We start from the raw sequence: 19418 nt of genomic DNA, 5'->3' as shown, positions 1-19418 counted from the left end.
GTTGACATTTATGGTTTTTATTTAAAATGTTTCAATAAATATTAGATCGATTGCCATCTAAATGTATCCATGGTCCTAATAGAGGTTTTTAGTGATCCAGCCAGACAAATGCATTTTGCTCAACCCAGCAAAATGCTAATTTAAAACGTCGGCAGATATCGTTAATCTGGATTTAAAATCACTGAATACATGCTTTTACTCCTGTGTCATATTGTACTTTTTTCATGGCAGAATCAGTCTTTTATGAATCATGATTCTATCACGTATTATAAGTCCTGCTCCAATTAGCAGCAGATGTAAGGCATTGTCCAGTAATGTCCTTATGTAACACTGTTTGGCTCTTGGTGTCTATCAACACTTTTTTTTAGTACTCATCATCACAATGGATGGATGGTCTCTGCTGGACAGTTGGCTCCTCTGTCTCTGTATTTAGCAGTGTCTCAGCAGAAGTGATGGATGGGAGATGATTCAAACAAATTCAAAAAGCAAAGACCAACCATAAACTTGCATAATGAAAACTTGAAAATATGATATAGATTATTTTTAAAATTTTGACAATACTTTGAAAGACCTTTAGTGACACAATGCCCAGATTCAGAAACATGAGATTAACAAACAATTTTTTTACAAGTAAACCTGTACCCAAGTGATCAATGGTGCTTTCAAAAGGAACTCCTATGTTTGTGATTACTACAAGGTTTTTTGTTTATGAGAGAAAGTCTTGTCACTTAGTGGCTGACAATTTAGCAAAACAGCAAACTAAACTGTTGGGATTTTCTTCATTTTCACATTTAACAATTACAAACATGGACTTGGGAATATCCATCACTTCAGAAGAGACGGAGACAGATTGCTCAGAATTAAGATGATTTTTATTTCATGATTTATTGAAAGATCCTCTCTTATTTGATTGCACCTCTCATTATTATATTACATTGCATTCATTTAGCGCATTTAGCAGCTAAGGAACGAATCCAAACAAGCAAAAACACCTTATGACGAGAGGAAAAGGTCATCATCTGCAGCCGCCTGCCAGAGTACCAACTCCAGTTCTTTTAAATTATTAAAGTCATAAATAAAATGATCAAAATCAAAAGTTTGAGCCAAAGAGCTCTGGTAGACTTTAACAGAGAATAATAATCTTCATTATATTCTGTAAAAAATGGAGTGCTGACAAACTGATCAAGAAGGCCAGCTCTGTCCTGGGATGCCCCTCGGACACAGTGCGTATTGTGGGAGAGAGGAGGATGATAGCAAAGCTATCATCATTGATGGAGAACGACTCCCACCCCATGCAGGACACTGTTACAGTGATAAGTCTGTGTACTTGCTCCTGAGCTGCCCCAGCTTGGCATAGGCAATAATGAGAGGTGTTGTCTATAATAGCGTTCAGCTTTCCTGGCATTCTCTTCTCTGTCACTACCTTCACACTGGCCAGCTCCATCCCTACCACAGAGCTGACCTTCCTTTTTAGCTTGTTATGCCGCCACCCAGAACACCACAGCAAAGAAGTTGACATTGGCCAGCCATCACAAGCTCCTTAGTTTTGTCAACGTAAGAAATATGACTTCAGTTAAATTGATTTAGATTTCACAGTCTTCCACAAAAAAGTCCCACGGCCTGGCTAATCTTTCAAAATTAATTTTATTTCAGCCATCTCGTTCACTTCATCCTTAAACATAAAGTAGATGCCCGTGTCTAATATTCAAAGCCAAGACCTTCATGTTTTTAGCTGACTTGAACCATCATGCTGGTATACATCTCTTTAGGTGTGAGGTCTACTCTGTGTTATCATCCTACAGCCACAAACTGGGCGTGCAGAGGAGAGTTTCTCAGAATGCACGAAGATAGATTTGTTATCAGACACATACAGAAATTCTGACTTTCCATATCCTTAAAGCTACAGTGTGTAATATTAAGAAGAACTTATTAACATAAATGGAATATATTGTGCATAACTATGTGTCCATATATATATAAGCACCTGCAACAAAGAACAAAGTTTTTTCCTAAACTGAAAGAGTTTATCACATAGGTGGACCCGACTTCCAAAATTGAACAGGATTTATTGCAGAGACTGTACAGACTGAGGTATGGCATGCAGAATGCTAAGGACGGAGAAGTGACGTTGGTTACAAGCAGCTCTTTGAATGGAGGATGCACGTGATCTGCACAAGGGATAGGATAAGATAGTCTTTATTGTCCAAGTAGGACATTTGTCTTGGACTTCACAGTGTCAGCATTATAAAAACAGTAAAAACAACAAAATACATACATCCAAACAGTAAAATACAGCAATATAAACAACAAATAAATACATCCATTCAATTGCACATGCCCGTTTGCATCATCATCATAGAGAGGCAAAAAAATTATAGTATTACTGTGATGAACATTAATAAGTAATACGGATAAGAAATTCATTTATGGAATCTCTACAGTCCAGCCTAGGTGGCGTTGAGGGCTTTAATGGACAGGGGGGCAAAGGACTTTTTGAACCGGTTGTGCTTGCTTAGGGGGACTCTGTACTGCCTGCCTGAGGGGAGGAGCTGATATTCAGGGTGAAGCACATGGGTTGGGTCTGAGATGATCTTCTGTGGCTGTGCGATTATGTTTTATTGTGATTCATTGTGATCCACCATGTCTGAAAGGCGCAGTAAACGCCAATACACTTTTTGCTTAAATATTTCCTTAGTCTGCTGGCTGTCAGTTCTGTGTGTGCGCCGGGAAAAAATCTGTAAATTAAAAACACTATGACACCTCAAGAGACGTGCTAGAATTATGTTATGACTCAGGGGTTATGCCCTTGTGGTTAGCGAATCGGTCTTCCATACCCGAGGCTGCGGGATCGAGGCCCGGTAGCTTTCTCCAAAATTGTTTACTCCCCCTTTCACTTAAATTAAATGTTAGTCTATTGCTTTAACTTGAAAGGTGTCCACACTGTGAGAACTGAATGACTGGTGTCATCAAAGGGTAGGCCTCATATATGGAGTGGCGTATTTGGTACCATTCGGTGGCTGTGGCTCAGGAGGTAGAGTCTGTCGTCCACAAATAGGTCGGTGGTTCGATCCCAGCTTCACCTAGTTTGCATACCGATGTGTCCTTGGGCAAGAGACTTAACTCCTGACAGTGTATGACTGCGACCAAGATGATGCTGCTGGAGGTTGTTGGGAGTCTTTGTACACTCACCTAGCACCCAGAAGTAGTAGCAGTAAATAGAAGTAGTGTAGGAATGTGTGTGAATAGGTGAATGTGACTATTTCGCTTGTAACGTGGGTTGTAAATGACGACACCGTTGTCTTACTTGAAAGAGATGATTCTTTTCATGGATTTTGATTATCCACATGTTAATAGGAGGCACGCTGTCTTTCTTATGCTATTGCTTCACAAGGCTTCATTTACACAGACATCACACACTGCTCATGGTACAGGCATATAGATGAGAACGGGCACTCTTCCTTAATGACTTAAACTGTCTAAGAATTATACTCAATCTAGCTTTACTAATGTTCCTATCAGTTTTATCAGAGCCGTCAATATTTAAAAAGAGAAATATTCCCCAAAAAAAAAAGGCAAAACAAAAAACACAACATACCACACATAAAAGACATTCACTGCATGGTTCATCCTTAATATTGCATATTTAAGTAGCATTAAATGCAGTTATGGCTTTTGGATAAAGACTGTTTCTTGATCTCGTTTGTGTTTCAATTGCCCTGAAACGTCTGCCCGCAGCAGTTCAAACAGAGAGTGTCAGGAGCGAGATGGATCTTTTACTATGCTGTGGGCTTTTTGAGGCTGCGGGAATGTAAAAGATCTTCAAGGGAGGGAAGAGGGCAGCCAATGATCCCTCGATATGCAGGTGAGGGTTAGGACTAGAACCCTCACCCTGTTTGGCCAAGATGCGTGTTGATGATGCAGACCGTTTGAAGAGTTTTGAAGAAGTGGCTGCAGTATTGACCAATGCTTGTCAGCAATTGAAAAAACAAATCTGTAATGATCTAACCCCTCTCCAGGCTTGGATGCCCTTGTCCATTGTCTACTGTCTGATAAATCCGGGAAGGGTATTAATGAGCAGACATCAGAACTGGCAGCAACTCCACAGAGCTACAAAATTTGCTAACAATGCCATGTCCTCTTCAAAGGCAAACTGGAAAGGTTGTTTGTGTGCGTGCATGTGTGCGAGCATGTGTGCGTGCGTGCATGTGTGCCTGTGTGTGTGTGTGTGTGTGTGTGTGAGTGAGAGAGAGGGAGAATGTGTGTGCAGTGTCGTGTGGCTGTCAGAACATAAAAGGGGCTCTGATGAATCTGAATGGGCTCTCTGCTTCACCGACTGGGACAGTGTTTTAGACAGAGACAAAGACAGACAAAGGGAGGAAGGGGAGAGAAACTGAATTCTCACTGAGGTTGGTTTGATGATTATGAAGGTTGTGTTGTTATTGTAAATATGCTTTTCGCTAATCTGCTGCTCTTGTTTTCTGCTTTGATGGAAAGATGTATGACTAATCCTCTGTGTTAACTCCAAATATGACATAATGAAGGATTCCCTCACCAACTTCCTCTATCTGCCACTACAACCACCCCTCCCCCTGTTCTACAGTAATATATAATGCTACTCTCCATGGCTGAGTGACATGTCCTAGATTATTGAAAAGGGGGTTGTCGACAGTTTTTCACTGGAACAGTTAACAAGCTGACCTGAACAATATGTTTTTCTGTAAACCCAATTGCAGATGCTCTTCCTCATGGGAAACTTCTGCCTCACCTCTATCATCCTGCTGGGCTCCAGAACCTAAATATTTCTGTGTGAATCTATGAAAATGGCGATGTGAAATGTTTTGTTTAGGGTGGACAAATAAACAGCTATGGGTTTGGTGAGGCATGAAATGATATCAGCATTATCTCTGTTCAGAGGATCTGTGTTTACTCAGAATGAAGAGCTGTGGGCCGATGGCATGTGGACCATATGAATTATAATTTATTCAGAGAGCAGAGATCTATATATAAATATACTTTGAAACTAGTACATTCTGAAAGGCTGTTAAAGTGTTATCTCTTCCTATTGTCATTTTTACTGTGATTTGCTTTGTTAAGAAAGATCAATATATATATAGATCTTGTCAATATGGATGATGCACAGTCTGAGTCACTCTTCACATATTTAACAGTTAAATTATTACTTAAAAGAAGAAATCTTTATCAGAATAAGCTGTAGGTTTTCAGCTGTTCTTTGCCGTGTCGGCTTCATTTGGAAATTTCAAAGATATATGTGATATTCTTTCATATCAATATGATATCTTACTCTCTCCTCTTATTCCCCCCGTCTGCCCTACTCCTTCCTTGTCTTAAAGTCCCTCAATTAAGCTTTGCTAAATCAAACATTTGACGGGTGTTCTTCTTCCTCCGAGCTAGTCTTGCTAGCGTACGTCGTTGTGGCAGCATTGTCCATACTTCCTCCAACAGTGCCAGTGGGCGGGGCCGCTGCCATGATCACGTTTCTCTATTTCCAGCAAGACTTAGCGAGCGCGCCAGTTGTTCGCGCGTGAATAGTCTTTTCATTCAGTCTGGATACAATATCACGAGACAATTAGGCTATTATTCAAATTTTATTTTGTAGTGAGTAACTACGGTGTCCTATGATGCCGTAGCGGAGTAAAAGTATTTAAATAAAAAAGTTTTAATAAATATATAAACTCAAGTAAAGTATAGATACTCCCAAAATCGACTAAAGTACTGTATGGAAGTACTTGTACTTCATTATTTTACACCACTGGTGACACCTGTTTATTTTATTTTTTTAACACCAAAAAATATAGCATTTATAATATAACAAATATGTATATACCTATATTATAATATTAGATCATTCAAATCATTACAAATCAACATTGACATCTTAACAGTAAGGTGAGGGTACTACCTCTAATAATGGTGCTGCAGATTGTTGTAAAGCTCTGAATTCTCAATTTGTGTCTATATAAATAAATATGCTGACATGGTAAAAACAGTGACATTCAAACCAATGCATGACCCTGAATTCACAGAAACACAGCTTTATTGTTTGGGGGACCAAAAGTGGACATATTCCGTCCTCAGAACATGAGTACTGAGTGGAATGGAGGAGCTGAGGATCGAATCACCGAAGGTCATAGTTCTAGTCATATAGACCATTCAAAGCGCTTTACAGCAAAGTCACATTCACACACGTTCATACAGCGCTGCTATTTACTGCGCATTTTTCTGTCACATTCATACACATTCAAACACTGTCGGAAGAGCAGTCAGAGGCAAGTTAGGGTTAAGTGTTCGGGTTTGTGGACGATCGACTCTGCCTCCTGAGTCACAGCTGCCCTCGCCTTTAAATGAAATAGGCCTGTGTAATAAGCATTGATTTATACTTGTTTTATTCTGTCTGCTAGATTCAGACACTGTATGCTGATTTTACAAATCATCTTAACGGCAAATTGGCTTAAAAATGGCTGATACCGTTAATCCTAAAAGTTGTAAGTTTGGTAAGGCACAGACAAATGGTATTGTCATGCTCATAGCAACGTCTGCGTGTTCTTCTGGGAGCAGGTATAAACAATGCATTTTCTCATGTCCTTTGTACAACTTGTTGGTATAATCATATAATGTACTATGAATTCCGTCTGTCCAGCTCTTAAAAGAACTAGTAAAGAACATCAAGGAGGTGCTAACATATACTGTCCCTCTTTGTAGCACTGGGCGCAGTAACTCAGGTGGCAGATGTGTTGTCCATTGATTGAAAGTTATCTCTTTTTCCCTTGTAGTTCCACAGCCTGTCACCAAGCGCTACAAAGTGCAATCATAGTCCCTTCCATCTGCTGCTCTGAAAGCCATCTATGTCAATTTTTAATGCATGGAATGTAAGAATGTAAGATTGCACATTCATAAATGATTTTCCTTGGAGACAGGGTTGATCTATTATACGCATCCATTAGCTGCACATCTGGAGACCCTGGACAAGTCAACATGCCTTTAAGTGTGCCAATATATGGAAACAGACAACCATTCACATTCTTATGTGTCACCCCCTGCTTTAATTAAAATACATTTGGCTGCTCAGACCTGTTCTGAGGCAGATGCGTGAAATGAGAAGAGGACAGCAGCAGATTCTGAGAAATTAAAATGAAATAGGCCTGTGTAATAAGCATTGCTTTATACTTATATTCTGTCTTCTAGAATCAGACGCTGATTCCAGAAGAATCAGGAGGTATGTTTGATATGTCAAAACATACCTCCAGTCAAATGCTGAAACCAAGTGTGCAAGAGATGACTAACTGCAGGTAACCATGGCAACTTTACTCGTGCTTCATATCACAAGACCCTCCTCTGCATGGATGACTAAGACCAAGTTTTTCCATATGGTGAGTGACCACAGTAAAAGTGTGGTAATGCACGCCAGTGTCTCATACTCTATATGAAAAATTATTGATATTGGGTAGACAAAGATGTGATAGGTAGACAAATATGTGTAATGTACAGCAATACGCCCTGCTCCATTGTGTATCCAGATAATTCATAATTCATGTCCTTTTCTTACCACTTGCCCTCCATCTTGGTGGAAGTGAGGTTTGCCCTTACAGTGGCGCTGAAAAAAAAGCCTTGCGATTACAAAAATCTGTATTTTAACATGAATGTGTTCAGCTAATGTCAATAGTTTATCTGTTTATTATATGTCTACCAACAATGTTCCTTCTCATGTGCAGAGTTGAACCTTTGTCCTGATGGTGACACCAAAAATAAATAAATGATCTACACCTGTGTATTTGCAATAAAAAAATTACCTATTGTATATACTGTATTACAGTAATATATATATATATATATATATATATATAATAGTATAATGCACGGGATTTTTGACCAGGACATGACCTCACATAAACTTAACTAACTAACTATCCCAATAGATCACTTCACTCTCCTGTAAACTCAGGATTCCTTGTTGTTCCCAGAGTCTGTAAGAGTAGAATGGCAGGCAGAGTCTTCTACTCTACTACAATGGTCTTTAAGGTTAGACTACAATGGTCTTTAAGGTTAGACTAAAAAGGGGTAGTAAGCGATTCCAAAGCAATACACGTTTTGTAAAAATCTGCGAATATTTCCTCACGGTCGCAAGCTGCAGGTTATGTCGGTTCTTACAGAGTCAGGGCGCCTATAAGACACTAAGAGACATGCCAGCGAATGACGGCACAGGAGTTTTAGTCTAGTGGTTCTCCCATACCCGACGAGTTCATGGCTCGGCCAGTGTAGTAAAATCACAGGGACAAGCTTTCTCTAAAATCCCTTTGAAAACGTCCCTCTAACCCTAAGCCAAATGCTTCGCTCATTGTGGGAACTGTTTCTGTATAATATTTTAGGGTCTCAACCTTACTATGTAAAGTGGCTTGAGATAATGTATGTTGTGATTTGGTGTTATACAAATAAAATCGAATTGAATTGAATTGATTGCACATCTTTTACATATTTACACATTGTGTATTTAATTTCTTCTTATTTATATTTTGTATTTATATTCATTATAATTTTAGGCCGGTATATATTTCAATTCTTGGTTGGAGCAGCTGCAACGAAACCCAAATGCCCTGTAAATCAAATAAGTATATCTGATTCTGTATGAATCACACTGCTGTGTTATACAATACATGGTGGTTTGGGTTCTCTCTTGTCTCATCTATGTTGGCAAAGGTCATACTCAAGGTAATCTGTTTCCTTCTGTATATGTTTATAGTGCCAATATTGACGCCCAGATACTCCAAGACTTTACTGTAAAGTTCAACAGGAAAAAAATGCCCATTAAATGTGGAATAGAAAGCTAGTGTTTCGCTGAAGGTTTAAGTTCATCTTGTGTGGACAACATAGCTAATAACCTTCTGGTGCACAAGTGATCCAATTTAAAGATGTTAGGGAATATCTCCTGAATAACTGAGTACTCTAGATCCATGATCCATTTTACACATGGAAGATCAATGTCGGATGAGATGAGTGCTTCAGTTGTTAGCAGCAGATTAGTTGTCACCTTCAATAGACTCAAATGAGTCTGAATAATTGAATAAATAGTTTTAAACTGATAAGATAATCACATGCAACAAAGAACCAAAGTTTTTTCTTAAATTCCCCTTCAATTTGAGTCCCGTTTATAGGTATATAAAAATAATCTGCTATGCCTAATATTTTGTTCAACATTGTAAAAAAAACAACTAAAAAAACACCTCTAAAATGGGGGGTGGAAATTATCCACTCTCTCTCTCCTTCATTGAGGAATTCTGAGACTATGAATATTCATGATATGCAAATAACACAGGCAGCGGCCCCCGTTTACCAAGGCTGCTCGCGCTTGGTTGACTGGTGGAAGAATGATAATAATCTAATAATAATTTTATTTATATAGCACCTTTCAGAAATAGCTTCACAAAGTGCTTTCACAAAAACATACAAATCACAGACAATTAAAATCAGCATTCCAACAATAATACGGTTTTCAGGTCACATATCTGTATACATTTTTCTTTTTAAAGATATAAAAAGACAATATCAAAAGACAACATCACATGAAAGCAAGTCTATAGAAATGGGTTTTTAAAAGTGACTTAAAATAAGGCCCAGACTCTGCCAGCCTTATCTCCTCAGGCAGGCTGTTCCAAAGTCGAGGGGCCCTGGTGGAGAAAGCTCGGTCACCCTTAGATTTGAGCCTCGACTTTGGAACAACTAGTGACGACCCACCTGAATATCTAAGGCTGCGAGCCGGCTTGTAGGGGATCAGCATTTCATTGATGTAGCTTGGAGCAAGACCAAGCTGTGCTTTAAAAGTCATTCGTAAAATCTTAAAATCAATTCTAAAATGGACGGGGAGCCAATGAAGTGAAGCTAAAACTGGGGTTACGTGATGCCGTCTTGAGGATGTTGTACTGGTGGAAACCGGAAGAGGCATCAGCGGTGCTCGACCATGAAATGTCTGTGTCGGTTGACCGTGCAGGCTAACACGTTCGACAAGCCAGAGTTTGCGAAATGGAGGATCATACTCATTATGTATTAGAAAAGACGGTAGGACAGCATGAATCCTTGTCACAAAAGATGTATTTGTAGAACATAAGCAAGTGGTTTGGTCTCTTTTACAGCCACTAGTCCTGGGCGCTTTGGAGGGGGGGGGGCTCAGTTGGTTACGGTTTGCAACTTTATCAGATGCCCACAAATATTACAAACTGAGGCTGAAGGACCAATTTGAGTTATTATTTTTTGTTTATTAAACGTCTGTACAATAAGCTGTAGTGCAGGGTAAATTTTTTTTTTGTGGTGATAGGCATCACAGCAAAGGTGTTTTAAATCTGAGGACAGCCTGTAGGTGGTGGAAGCACACGGTTCTTACCATAATCCAGCTTTCTTAGAAACTCAGAATCAAATCTTAATACTTTAGAAATGGTACATTTTCTTGTTGTAAACATTCAAACCCTTCACAATAAAGGAAGAAATCATTTTTTGACATTATTATTCCGGATACGCGTGAAGAACATTCCTCAAGCCACCTATGAGGTGACTACTTAAATATGTTTTTTGGATAGTCACTACATAAGTAAGAACCTTCCTACGGAGGAATGAAGGGAAGGAGTTCAAATGGATCGACGCGGTGTCGCTCTGAATAATGGATTCAGTTCTTGCAGCCAAGAACTTCTGGGAACTATCTGAAGTCTACATAAGTCACGTGACTCGTAAGCATTTTGGACTCTCATTAGAAGGCTCTGTACGCAACGTGCGTAGTGAGCGTATAGGGAGGTCCGGCTGCGGTCAACCCTGAGGGTCTTGGTTAACCCCATGTTAAATCGGAGTAGGTTTGCCTGTCTTTGTAGTACAGGGCCTCAGCTCTCCTTGAACCTTAATTTGTATTGTATCAACACGTGTGAAGTTGGGACCTATTATGGCCCATAGGTCTATATAGAAACCTCATATCTGTCTTGCATACAGTGTCTGGTCACATTTGTATCCTGAAAATGATCTGTATTGAATAATAATCTAGTTAATGTGACTCAGTGAGGAGCCCTGACATAGGTTAGATAGAGGAAGATGTCATCACAATACAGGGATATTTTAGATCTTTGATTTCCAAATTCTCTGCCTTTGACATTCTTTTCAGATGTAATTTTTTCCGCTAATGGTTCAATTGTTACATTAAATAAAATCCTAAATTGGACAACATTGCTTTGTACCTCGATGTAAAGTAAAAGGTTTTGAAAAGATATTGTTGGTTCTTAGTGAAGCCATGGGTTTTGAATATAACATCTTGATCAACTGCATGAACTTATTTTCAAACTCATATTTCTGCAGGATACAGAACATAAAGGGCCATTCAATTAAATCAAATCTATTTTTCAGAAGGTTTGATGTCTATTTGAGTAGAAAGTATAGTCTCTGACATAGTGTTCTCCAGATGTCCAAGAGGCCAAAAGTCTGAATTAACTTCAGCACATTTTACTTGGTTATTTGCACCATTCACATTCCAGGATATAATTAATTAGTTTTGAGATATCAATCATAGATATCCAAGTAATGGATGAAAATTGGTTGTACTGCAAGTGTTTTAAAATTCTTCAATAAGTTGCTGAAGGTTAGTTTACAAATTGTCCCTCACTCACTCCCTCCCATGTCACTCCCCTCCCCTACCTACCCCAACCCCATCCCTTTCAGTAGGTCTTGACTTAGACCAAACAACACAGGTACAAAACAAAGAAAAACCAGCAAAAATGCCAAATTAATTTCTGGGGAAAGTGCACCTGATCCTTCTCTAGCTGCATTTTACAGCCACTTGGGCCTGAAAAAGTCAAAAGAATGAGACCATCTACCCCCATGGTTGCAAACGCGTCGCTAAAGTGCCCTCTAGAGTGACAAAAACCAGAGGAAGCTCCCTATTGACTGCCATGCAGATGGGAAAAATATGATTGAGTGCGAGAAAACGAGTGGCGAAACGTGATGCAGCACCCTAGAAGGCGCCCTTACAATGGTCTAAACTTGACGTTCCCTATAAGGGGGCCCTTCCAATGGAAAATGTGGGTGTACTTACAATGGGATAAAGTTAACTGCCCTCTCAGATGCCCTTCAGAGTAAGAAGACTATTCCATCATACTTGATGCATTGTAGCTTTTTGCACGTTCATATACTGTCAGCACAGCCTGGGGTTAAGTGTCCTTCCCAAGGACACTTCAGTATGCGGACTGAAGAGGGATAGAACCATCAATCTTCTGGTTAGTGGACGCCCATCTCTACCTCCTTATACATATATATATTTATATATTCTTTTTTTAAAATCCCCCCTCACACCCCCTCCCATGGGGTGTGTTGTGTCTTCCTCAAGCTCGGGTCCTCCACCAGAGGCCTGGGAGTTTGAGGGTTCTGCGCGGTATCTTAGCGGTACCTCAGATGTTGCACCTGGAATCTGTTGAAGCCCACAGTGCTCCGATCACTATGCTGGTAGCACTGTTGCCTTCGCTCCCCACATCTTCTCTGTTTCCCCTTTCAGCCCTTGGTATTTTTCTTCCGATCTTCTCGTGTTCCTTCTTCCTGATGTTGCTGTCACTCTGGATTGCCAAATCTATTACATGAATTGATATCTGATCAGATATCAGATATCTGACAGAAGACTGGACTGCAGGAGAGCTTGTTCCATGGCCGGACTTTGGCTCCATCTAGTGCTGTGGTGGCACAGTGACACTCAGCCCTGCAGGAGGCCTCAGTGTTGCTGATCGGCCTCAAATCAGCTGATGCGACACACTCTTGTCTGATGCGCATCTACTTAAACTCAGGTGTGTGTGTGTCGTTCACTTTTTAACACTGCGCTTGTTGCTCGGAGTTTGTCCACATCCAAGTTCTCACAAAGGTAAAGTGACTGTACTTCTCATTAGACAGCATGAGCAATGCATATACATTTCTGGGGCAGGTTGGGTAAATTTAAAATTGAACATTTCAAACATTTCAGGTTAAGATAAATCCCCTCTTTAGTGACTACAGTGTGATGAAGATTTGTTGTATCTTTAATGTTTTCTTATTCCTTGTAATGGATTTTATTAGATTATTTTTTTGTTGTTGATTGGCGCTTCATGTAACACGTATGCCATTTTAAAAACACTTAATGAAGAAACTCTAATGAAGAAAAATATTATTTGCTTTTCTCTACATATTAACTCGACCTAAGACCATGAGGATCAAGCAGTTGCATTGATGACATGTTACCGCACTTGTCTTTTCAAAGGCCAACAGAGAATAAACCCATAAATGCTGTTGGAGGGAAAATGCAGAATGAGAATGTCATGAGAATATAACGGCATCTTGTTTTGTGCTGTGTGTGTATGTGTATGTATATATATATATATATATATATATATATATATATATATTTACAGAAGATGTTGTTGTTTTCGGAATATTGTTTTCTTGTGGTCAATAAATCGTGTTTCCATGATGTGCAGCTCCATTGTTCGTTTAAAAAAAGCAAAAAAAACCACCAGAGTCACATTGTTACACCGGCCGATATGTTCCTTCATCACTATGAACACACACTGAAGTATATTTTGACACAGTACCACAGACACTGCTGCCCAAAATAATTATAACCAAATTGAATTTAATCCACTTCTGAAAATGATCCCAACCCAAAGCGTGATTCTCAAATCAAAGAATGTAAAATTACTTCTTTTTTTTTTTTTAATGGCTAACATTCTGCAGTCAAAATGTCTATAGCATTTTGTGCTCACTTAGCTTTTTTTCCACTTTGGAGTAGTAGTGCTGTGTTTAGTGGCGGCTCTAGCTCAGTGGTTCGTCCATTAATCGGATGCTCAGTTGTTAAATCCAGTCCGTGTGCTGACGTGTCCTTGGGACACAGGTAGAAAAAGCTGTGTGATTGTAATGTAAAGCCGTTGAGCGTTCGTTTTAGACTACAGAAGTGGTATATAAATCCTGTCCATTTACAATTTTCAGTGTGTTTTTTCTTCTTCTAGGTTGAATATGACTCTTCCAGGACCAAATCGAGTGAACCTCCCCTCTGGCACTAACACTGCAGTACCAAACTCTGGGCTGCGAGATCCAAGACTACACGGCCACAATCAAGACCAAGGACCTTCATCCCATTACCAACACCCGGTCTCTGCACTCCCTGTCTACTACGTCCAAGCTCCCCCTCCACCCCCTTTCCTCCAATACCAGTGGCCCATGCCGATTTCGTATAACCCCTTTTCTGGCTTCCCAGGCATGGGTGAGTGTTTTTTCTCTCATTTTTTTTTTAGGATATTTTAATGTGGGTTGTGGATAATTATCTAATGTCCTTGTATTACCACACCATGGAACCCCTGTACAACCATATTGCTCAATACGATAGTCTGAAAATGTAACTTTTTATTTTCTAAACTCAACAAAGGCGAAATACATTTTGGAATTGGATATTGTAAGGATGTAATTAATTACATTTCCAGAAAAGTAAATCCTTTCAGTTCATAAGATGAATGTTTTTCCCGTCTCAGGCTATGGTATGGTCATGCCCCCATTCCCTCCTCCCCCCTACATGGAGGCTCCAGCTTATATTCTGCCGCACCCTCACATCCAACCAGTTGACTACAGACGGTTGCTCCACCCCCAAGTCCATGCTCCCAGTGCACCTTACCAAAACCTAAACCAGCCCCACAGAATTCGCCCTCCTCATATGGTACCAGTTAGAGAAACTGTAAGCTCTGAGGTCCAAACAGAGCCAACGCGCGGAGGTGTAGGTAGTTCCAGTTCAGATTCTGGGCATGGAACAGCCGCAAACTCTCCATCTTCAAGCACCAGTTCCCAAAAAAGAGGCTCTGCCAACATTGAGAATTACACCTTACCTAGTAGTAATAGAGAAGATTTCCAGGTTAACAGGACCACGACATGTTATACTGTCAAACAGGGCATTAACATCCCACATACTACAGGAATGAAGACTGTCCAGTCACGTGTCAGAGCAACTCCAGAAACCCAGAAGAGCCGTAAAGATGGTGTTAGTCAGGACAATGATCCCACGTGCAGAAACTCTCACTGCAATATGTGGTCAGTGAGTTCTCCAGATAGAATAATTCCCGTGTGTAGCTCTTCTCAACAAGAGGTCGAGGTTGCCAAAGAGAGACGCGTCTCTTCTCCTGACATTCTGATGAGTTGGGGAGTTGGCACACCCCAATCAACAGCGCTGAAAATGGCAGATGATGTACCGCCTCAGGACAATCACCAGCTGCTGGCTTCCCAAACTGAATTGGAACATGAGAAGTCTCTTTACAAGAGCCCAGCTGAGACCCAGAATCATCCGGTGGTGGCTGAGGAACCTGTTGCCAATGATGATATGCAAGATATCTTGAGTTCTAAGAACAGCGAAACCAAGATCCTCAAACTGCCTCTAGCTCTTTATGATCTTCTCTCAAATGCCAGAGGAGATGATGAACTCGAGGAATTGGATGGTTCTTTTAGGCATTGCTTACCCTGCAGAGATGAGCCCCCAGACGATCAAGAAAATGGCAATGAGACAAATCTACAGGCAGACACTTCAGAAGTAATTCCCTGTCAAATGTCTATGAATAGCAGCCAGATAAATAGAAAAATGAATGAGTCTGTTTGGTCTGTGGAGTCTTTAGCCCCCTTTATCCCATCTAAGGAGTGGATGTTGCAGAATGCTGTGTTTGAGCCTGACGTAATTGTTGAGATGATAGAGGAAGCTGAAAATTGCAGATACTCGACCCAAAATGACCTTATTGTCAAAGCTGGTAAGATTAGGCAGAATTACAGGTTTTCCTCATCTGACTCTTTTCCAGTGTCAGACAGCTGTCTCATTTTCAGTACCCCTGCTGAAAAGCCACCAAAGGAGCCAGGAATGCAGAGTGAAATGAGTGCAGCGAAGAAAGACCAGAGCATGACTCCTTCAGAAAAGCTTCTTCTAGCTTCCCCTACTTGCCTGCAGAGTGAAATAATTTTACCATCCCTTACTGCAGAGGATGTAGATGAAAATAGGTCTTCTGAACCAGAGGCTTATCAAAGCCCAAACCAGGAATATCTTATCGTAAATGAGCAACGGGAGAGAAGCCCCTGCTCTCATGAACAGGAGGCAACGCCCCTATTGAGCTCTGTAGCAGTAGAGGAAACTTCCTCTAGAGATCATCCGATTGGCCAAAACCAAGTTGACATTGCGGTGGAGGATGGAACATATGGGAGCGAAGGACGAAGTCGGCTGAGAAATGAGACGTGTTTCCCAGTGGCTGAACAGAATGCTGAAGTGTCAAAGACACAGTGTCAACAATGTTCATCAAAGGGACATTTAGTGGATTGTGGTGTCCAGTGTACAGAGTTAAAGGAGCTACAGGAGCTGTGTATGGGTGACATGGAACCAAACAGAGGGCATCCTTCAAAATATTCAGGTGATCTCCTCCTTAATTCATCAATGAATGTTTTGGATGTATCCTAACCTGCAGTGCAATTAATCAACTGTTGCTTGTCTCATAGATGTGAAAAAGTCAAAAAAAGGAAAAGATGAAGGATTCTCCATGAACACGCAGAAAAACCAGAGGAGGCATAATCAGTGGAGGAACGGCGGTTCAGGTAATGCACGTAATGGAAAATGTGCAGGTTGTAGGTAATAAGCAGAAGAGAAATCATAAGCAATATAAATTATATTAATGTTAAACGCCTCATTTGGGACAACGGTTCTTTTTACTTAAAATGAACACTTTTGCTGTCCCATAGAAGACACCATAGGTGGACTGGCCATCACACCAGGAGGTGCCTGGTCGCTTTATCTTGAAGGGGCTGCTTGAGCAGCCGGTTATTTTATTTGTGCATGAGCAGTCCACAGATGCGTTGTCAGCACACTTTGATTATGCACCAGCCCAAACTCAAGTATTGCAATGCTGAACTGAATTTTGTAACAGTTTCTTTGCTTGCAGTAGAAAGTTGTGAAGTGTTCCACTTTTTTCAAGTGGCAGTGCAGGCGAAGCACTTCCCTCAGTTCCTCTCTCGCCGTCATAGGCATCCTTAGACCTATATTTTATGAGTAGCCCCAGATCTATTCATCTGTCATTTCAGTCATGCGTCTAAGTCTTTGAAAATAATGAGAATAGAGAATTTCCTTGTTTGCATCTACTGGTGAAGCAGCAGATGAGACGGGCCATTTTTTTTTGTTGTTGTAGTCAGTCCCTGGAAGACTTATGTGAAAATGCACACAAGGCAAAGCCAGAAGATCTGTAAACTGAAATGTATTTTCAAATTGTCTAGTTTGATTTGGCATTTTAAGGGTGTGGTTTGATCAGATCTGACTGAAGGTGACCAAACTGTTGGAATAGACTTTGCTTGAAAAGTTACTTAATTCTGAGCAGTGCACAAATACATAATGATTTTATTTTTGGCATTTTTTTATAGCTGAAATCCTCTTCAAACCAGTGAGAAAAGCACGGCATAATTGTTCTGACTGACACATTGGTGCTCGTATAGGACCCCATCACTTGGTAAGAAACTTGCTGTGAGAACTGAGCCTTTCTAACTGCATCCTGTGTCTACAGAAAGGTATAGCAGCCAGCAAGACGCGGTCAACGGATACAGTGGCAGACCTGGGAAATCTAAAGGTGAGACTCACAGCTTGAACCTTGGTAGTGTTGGACTGGGCGATGGTGATCATGCAGTACAGATTTAAATGTGAGTCTTTCATGCCAAGCAAAGACCAGACTGCTTGTATTGGTGACAACAGATTTTATATTAGGTTCAAATGTCCATACAGATCAAATAATGAACTCATAATTACCAATAGATATTACATTTGGATCTATATTCTCTCCATTGTGGTGTCTAAAGGACACATTTCTTTGTTTCTACAAATAGTTGCCTATTTAAATTCACTTTGCTGTATGCACTGATGCTCGTATCCCAACACGGGTCGACAGAAAGCACATGCAAATTAAGCCTTGATGGGTATCGTAGTAAAACCCGTCTTGTGTGACACCTTCATTTAAAACAAAGGCATGCATTGTGGTCGGCAAGTGTCTTTTCATTTTTAAACAAGATGGGCTATATATGTCACATTCACTCATTCATACAGCGCTACTGTTTACCCCATCTTATTGAAAACGCTACAACCAGATTTAATTACAATGTACAAGGCTTATACTATTCTACTGCCTAACCTAAATGTATTGGCATAACACATTTGTGATTTAACATAAGAAAACAGATTTTTTTTTTTTTTTTTGCTTCTTCCAGGTGGAAATGTAAGGAATCCACGCTACTGAGCATTGACCAGTCAACAAGACAATACTTGTTTTTAAGCATCAATTAATATGAAAATGTAGTTACTTGTATTAAAATGTAATGCTATTTCTAAATAAATTAATTTGATAATATGTTGTTGTGGCTGAGTTTCTCCTCTTCTCACCTAATGTACAGAATAAAATGATTTTGCTTCAGAGTGCAGAGAAAATTTAAACCAGGATGGCCTGGGACAAAGCCCAGACTGACAAATCTCTGTCCTGGGGCCTTCTTTAAATGACAACATTGGAGTTGGATACAAGGAGTTATTTGACTGTGGAATCATCTGTATCATATCTTGTCTCACTGCCCCCTCTGGAACATCTTGCCAAGTCACTGAATATATAAATAAACACAGAAGCGGATTGATATTTTCACTGCCGATGTGTTTTGAAAATGCAAGTACTTGCAAAGGAAGGTGGGGCTCTACATCATCAGCAGCTGTTCGAGTGGAAGGGAATAAACGGGAGGCAAAGCTCTCCCAGAAACCAATTCTTAATAAAAATGTTCACAGTACGGTTTCAAGATATATATTTAAACATGCTATAATTTCTGTTCATTAAATATAAATTACTTTAAACCTTAAGATGTTTAGCTTGATGGGTCTGTAGATGAAGAGAATATTAGTGTAAACAAGAACCGAAGCTGTTGGTTCAAGATTGTTAATGTGTATAAAGCAGAGCTGAGGGAATAATTATTTGCAATGAACAAACAGTTGTGTAAATCAGACGCTAAAGAGCACAGTTGGAAATATTTCCTCTGCAAAACATTGGAACACACGTGCTGGATGAACTCTCGTACTCAATGACCTATTTCTTCCAAAATGATAGACGGGTGAGACCAGACAATATCAGAGGTCACAGGTCATTGCCCAGCCGGGCAATCTCGTCCATCAGAAAGTCAATGTCCTCTTGCTGTGTTGCAGGATTGGAGAACACGCACCGGAAGAAATTGACTCTGGTTCCCAAAGGCTGATAGCCAATCAGAACAGAGCCCTTTTCCATCATCCTGCCTTTGATACGAGGAGCCACCTGCAATCACAAAGTGCTGTATTACAACAATCAGAGCTCAAGGTTCCATGTGCATTTAAGGTGTCCAAGTTCACCTTTAATTAA

The 19418-nt window shown here is 40.2% G+C and overlaps 2 protein-coding genes across 6 annotated transcripts in view; one reads left to right on the top strand and one right to left on the bottom strand.

Annotated features, from left to right (window-relative positions):
* The first annotated feature begins 4228 nt into the window (after positions 1 to 4228).
* Positions 4229 to 18393, top strand: LOC118311528. 5 transcript variants are annotated; one of them, XM_035635484.2, is made up of 7 exons: positions 4229 to 4406; positions 7204 to 7388; positions 14007 to 14260; positions 14526 to 16427; positions 16513 to 16608; positions 17565 to 17627; positions 18259 to 18393. In XM_035635484.2, the coding sequence occupies exons 3-7, from the start codon at positions 14014 to 14016 to the stop codon at positions 18285 to 18287; spliced, it is 2337 nt and encodes a 778-aa protein (XP_035491377.2). In that variant the 5' UTR covers positions 4229 to 4406; positions 7204 to 7388; positions 14007 to 14013; the 3' UTR covers positions 18288 to 18393. The 5 variants fall into 5 exon arrangements, with proteins under 5 accessions (XP_035491377.2, XP_035491376.2, XP_035491380.2 ...); XM_035635483.2 differs by lacking the exon at positions 4229 to 4406 and having other exon boundaries at positions 5884 to 7388; XM_035635487.2 differs by lacking the exons at positions 4229 to 4406; positions 7204 to 7388 and adding an exon at positions 12451 to 12889 and having other exon boundaries at positions 17569 to 17627.
* gad3 (glutamate decarboxylase 3) overlaps positions 17621 to 19418 on the bottom strand; it is a 28584-nt gene continuing 26786 nt past the window's right edge. Inside the window, exon 16 of the mRNA XM_035635488.2 lies at positions 17621 to 19334. Coding sequence (XP_035491381.1) covers positions 19161 to 19334 — 174 coding nt within the window. The 3' untranslated portion in view covers positions 17621 to 19160. The remainder of the gene's footprint in view (positions 19335 to 19418) is intronic.

Source organism: Scophthalmus maximus, chromosome 5 (assembly GCF_022379125.1).
Source record: "Scophthalmus maximus strain ysfricsl-2021 chromosome 5, ASM2237912v1, whole genome shotgun sequence".
NCBI lineage: Eukaryota > Metazoa > Chordata > Actinopteri > Pleuronectiformes > Scophthalmidae > Scophthalmus > Scophthalmus maximus.
Note: the sequence above shows the minus strand (reverse complement) of the source record. Positions and strands in the feature narration are given on the sequence as shown.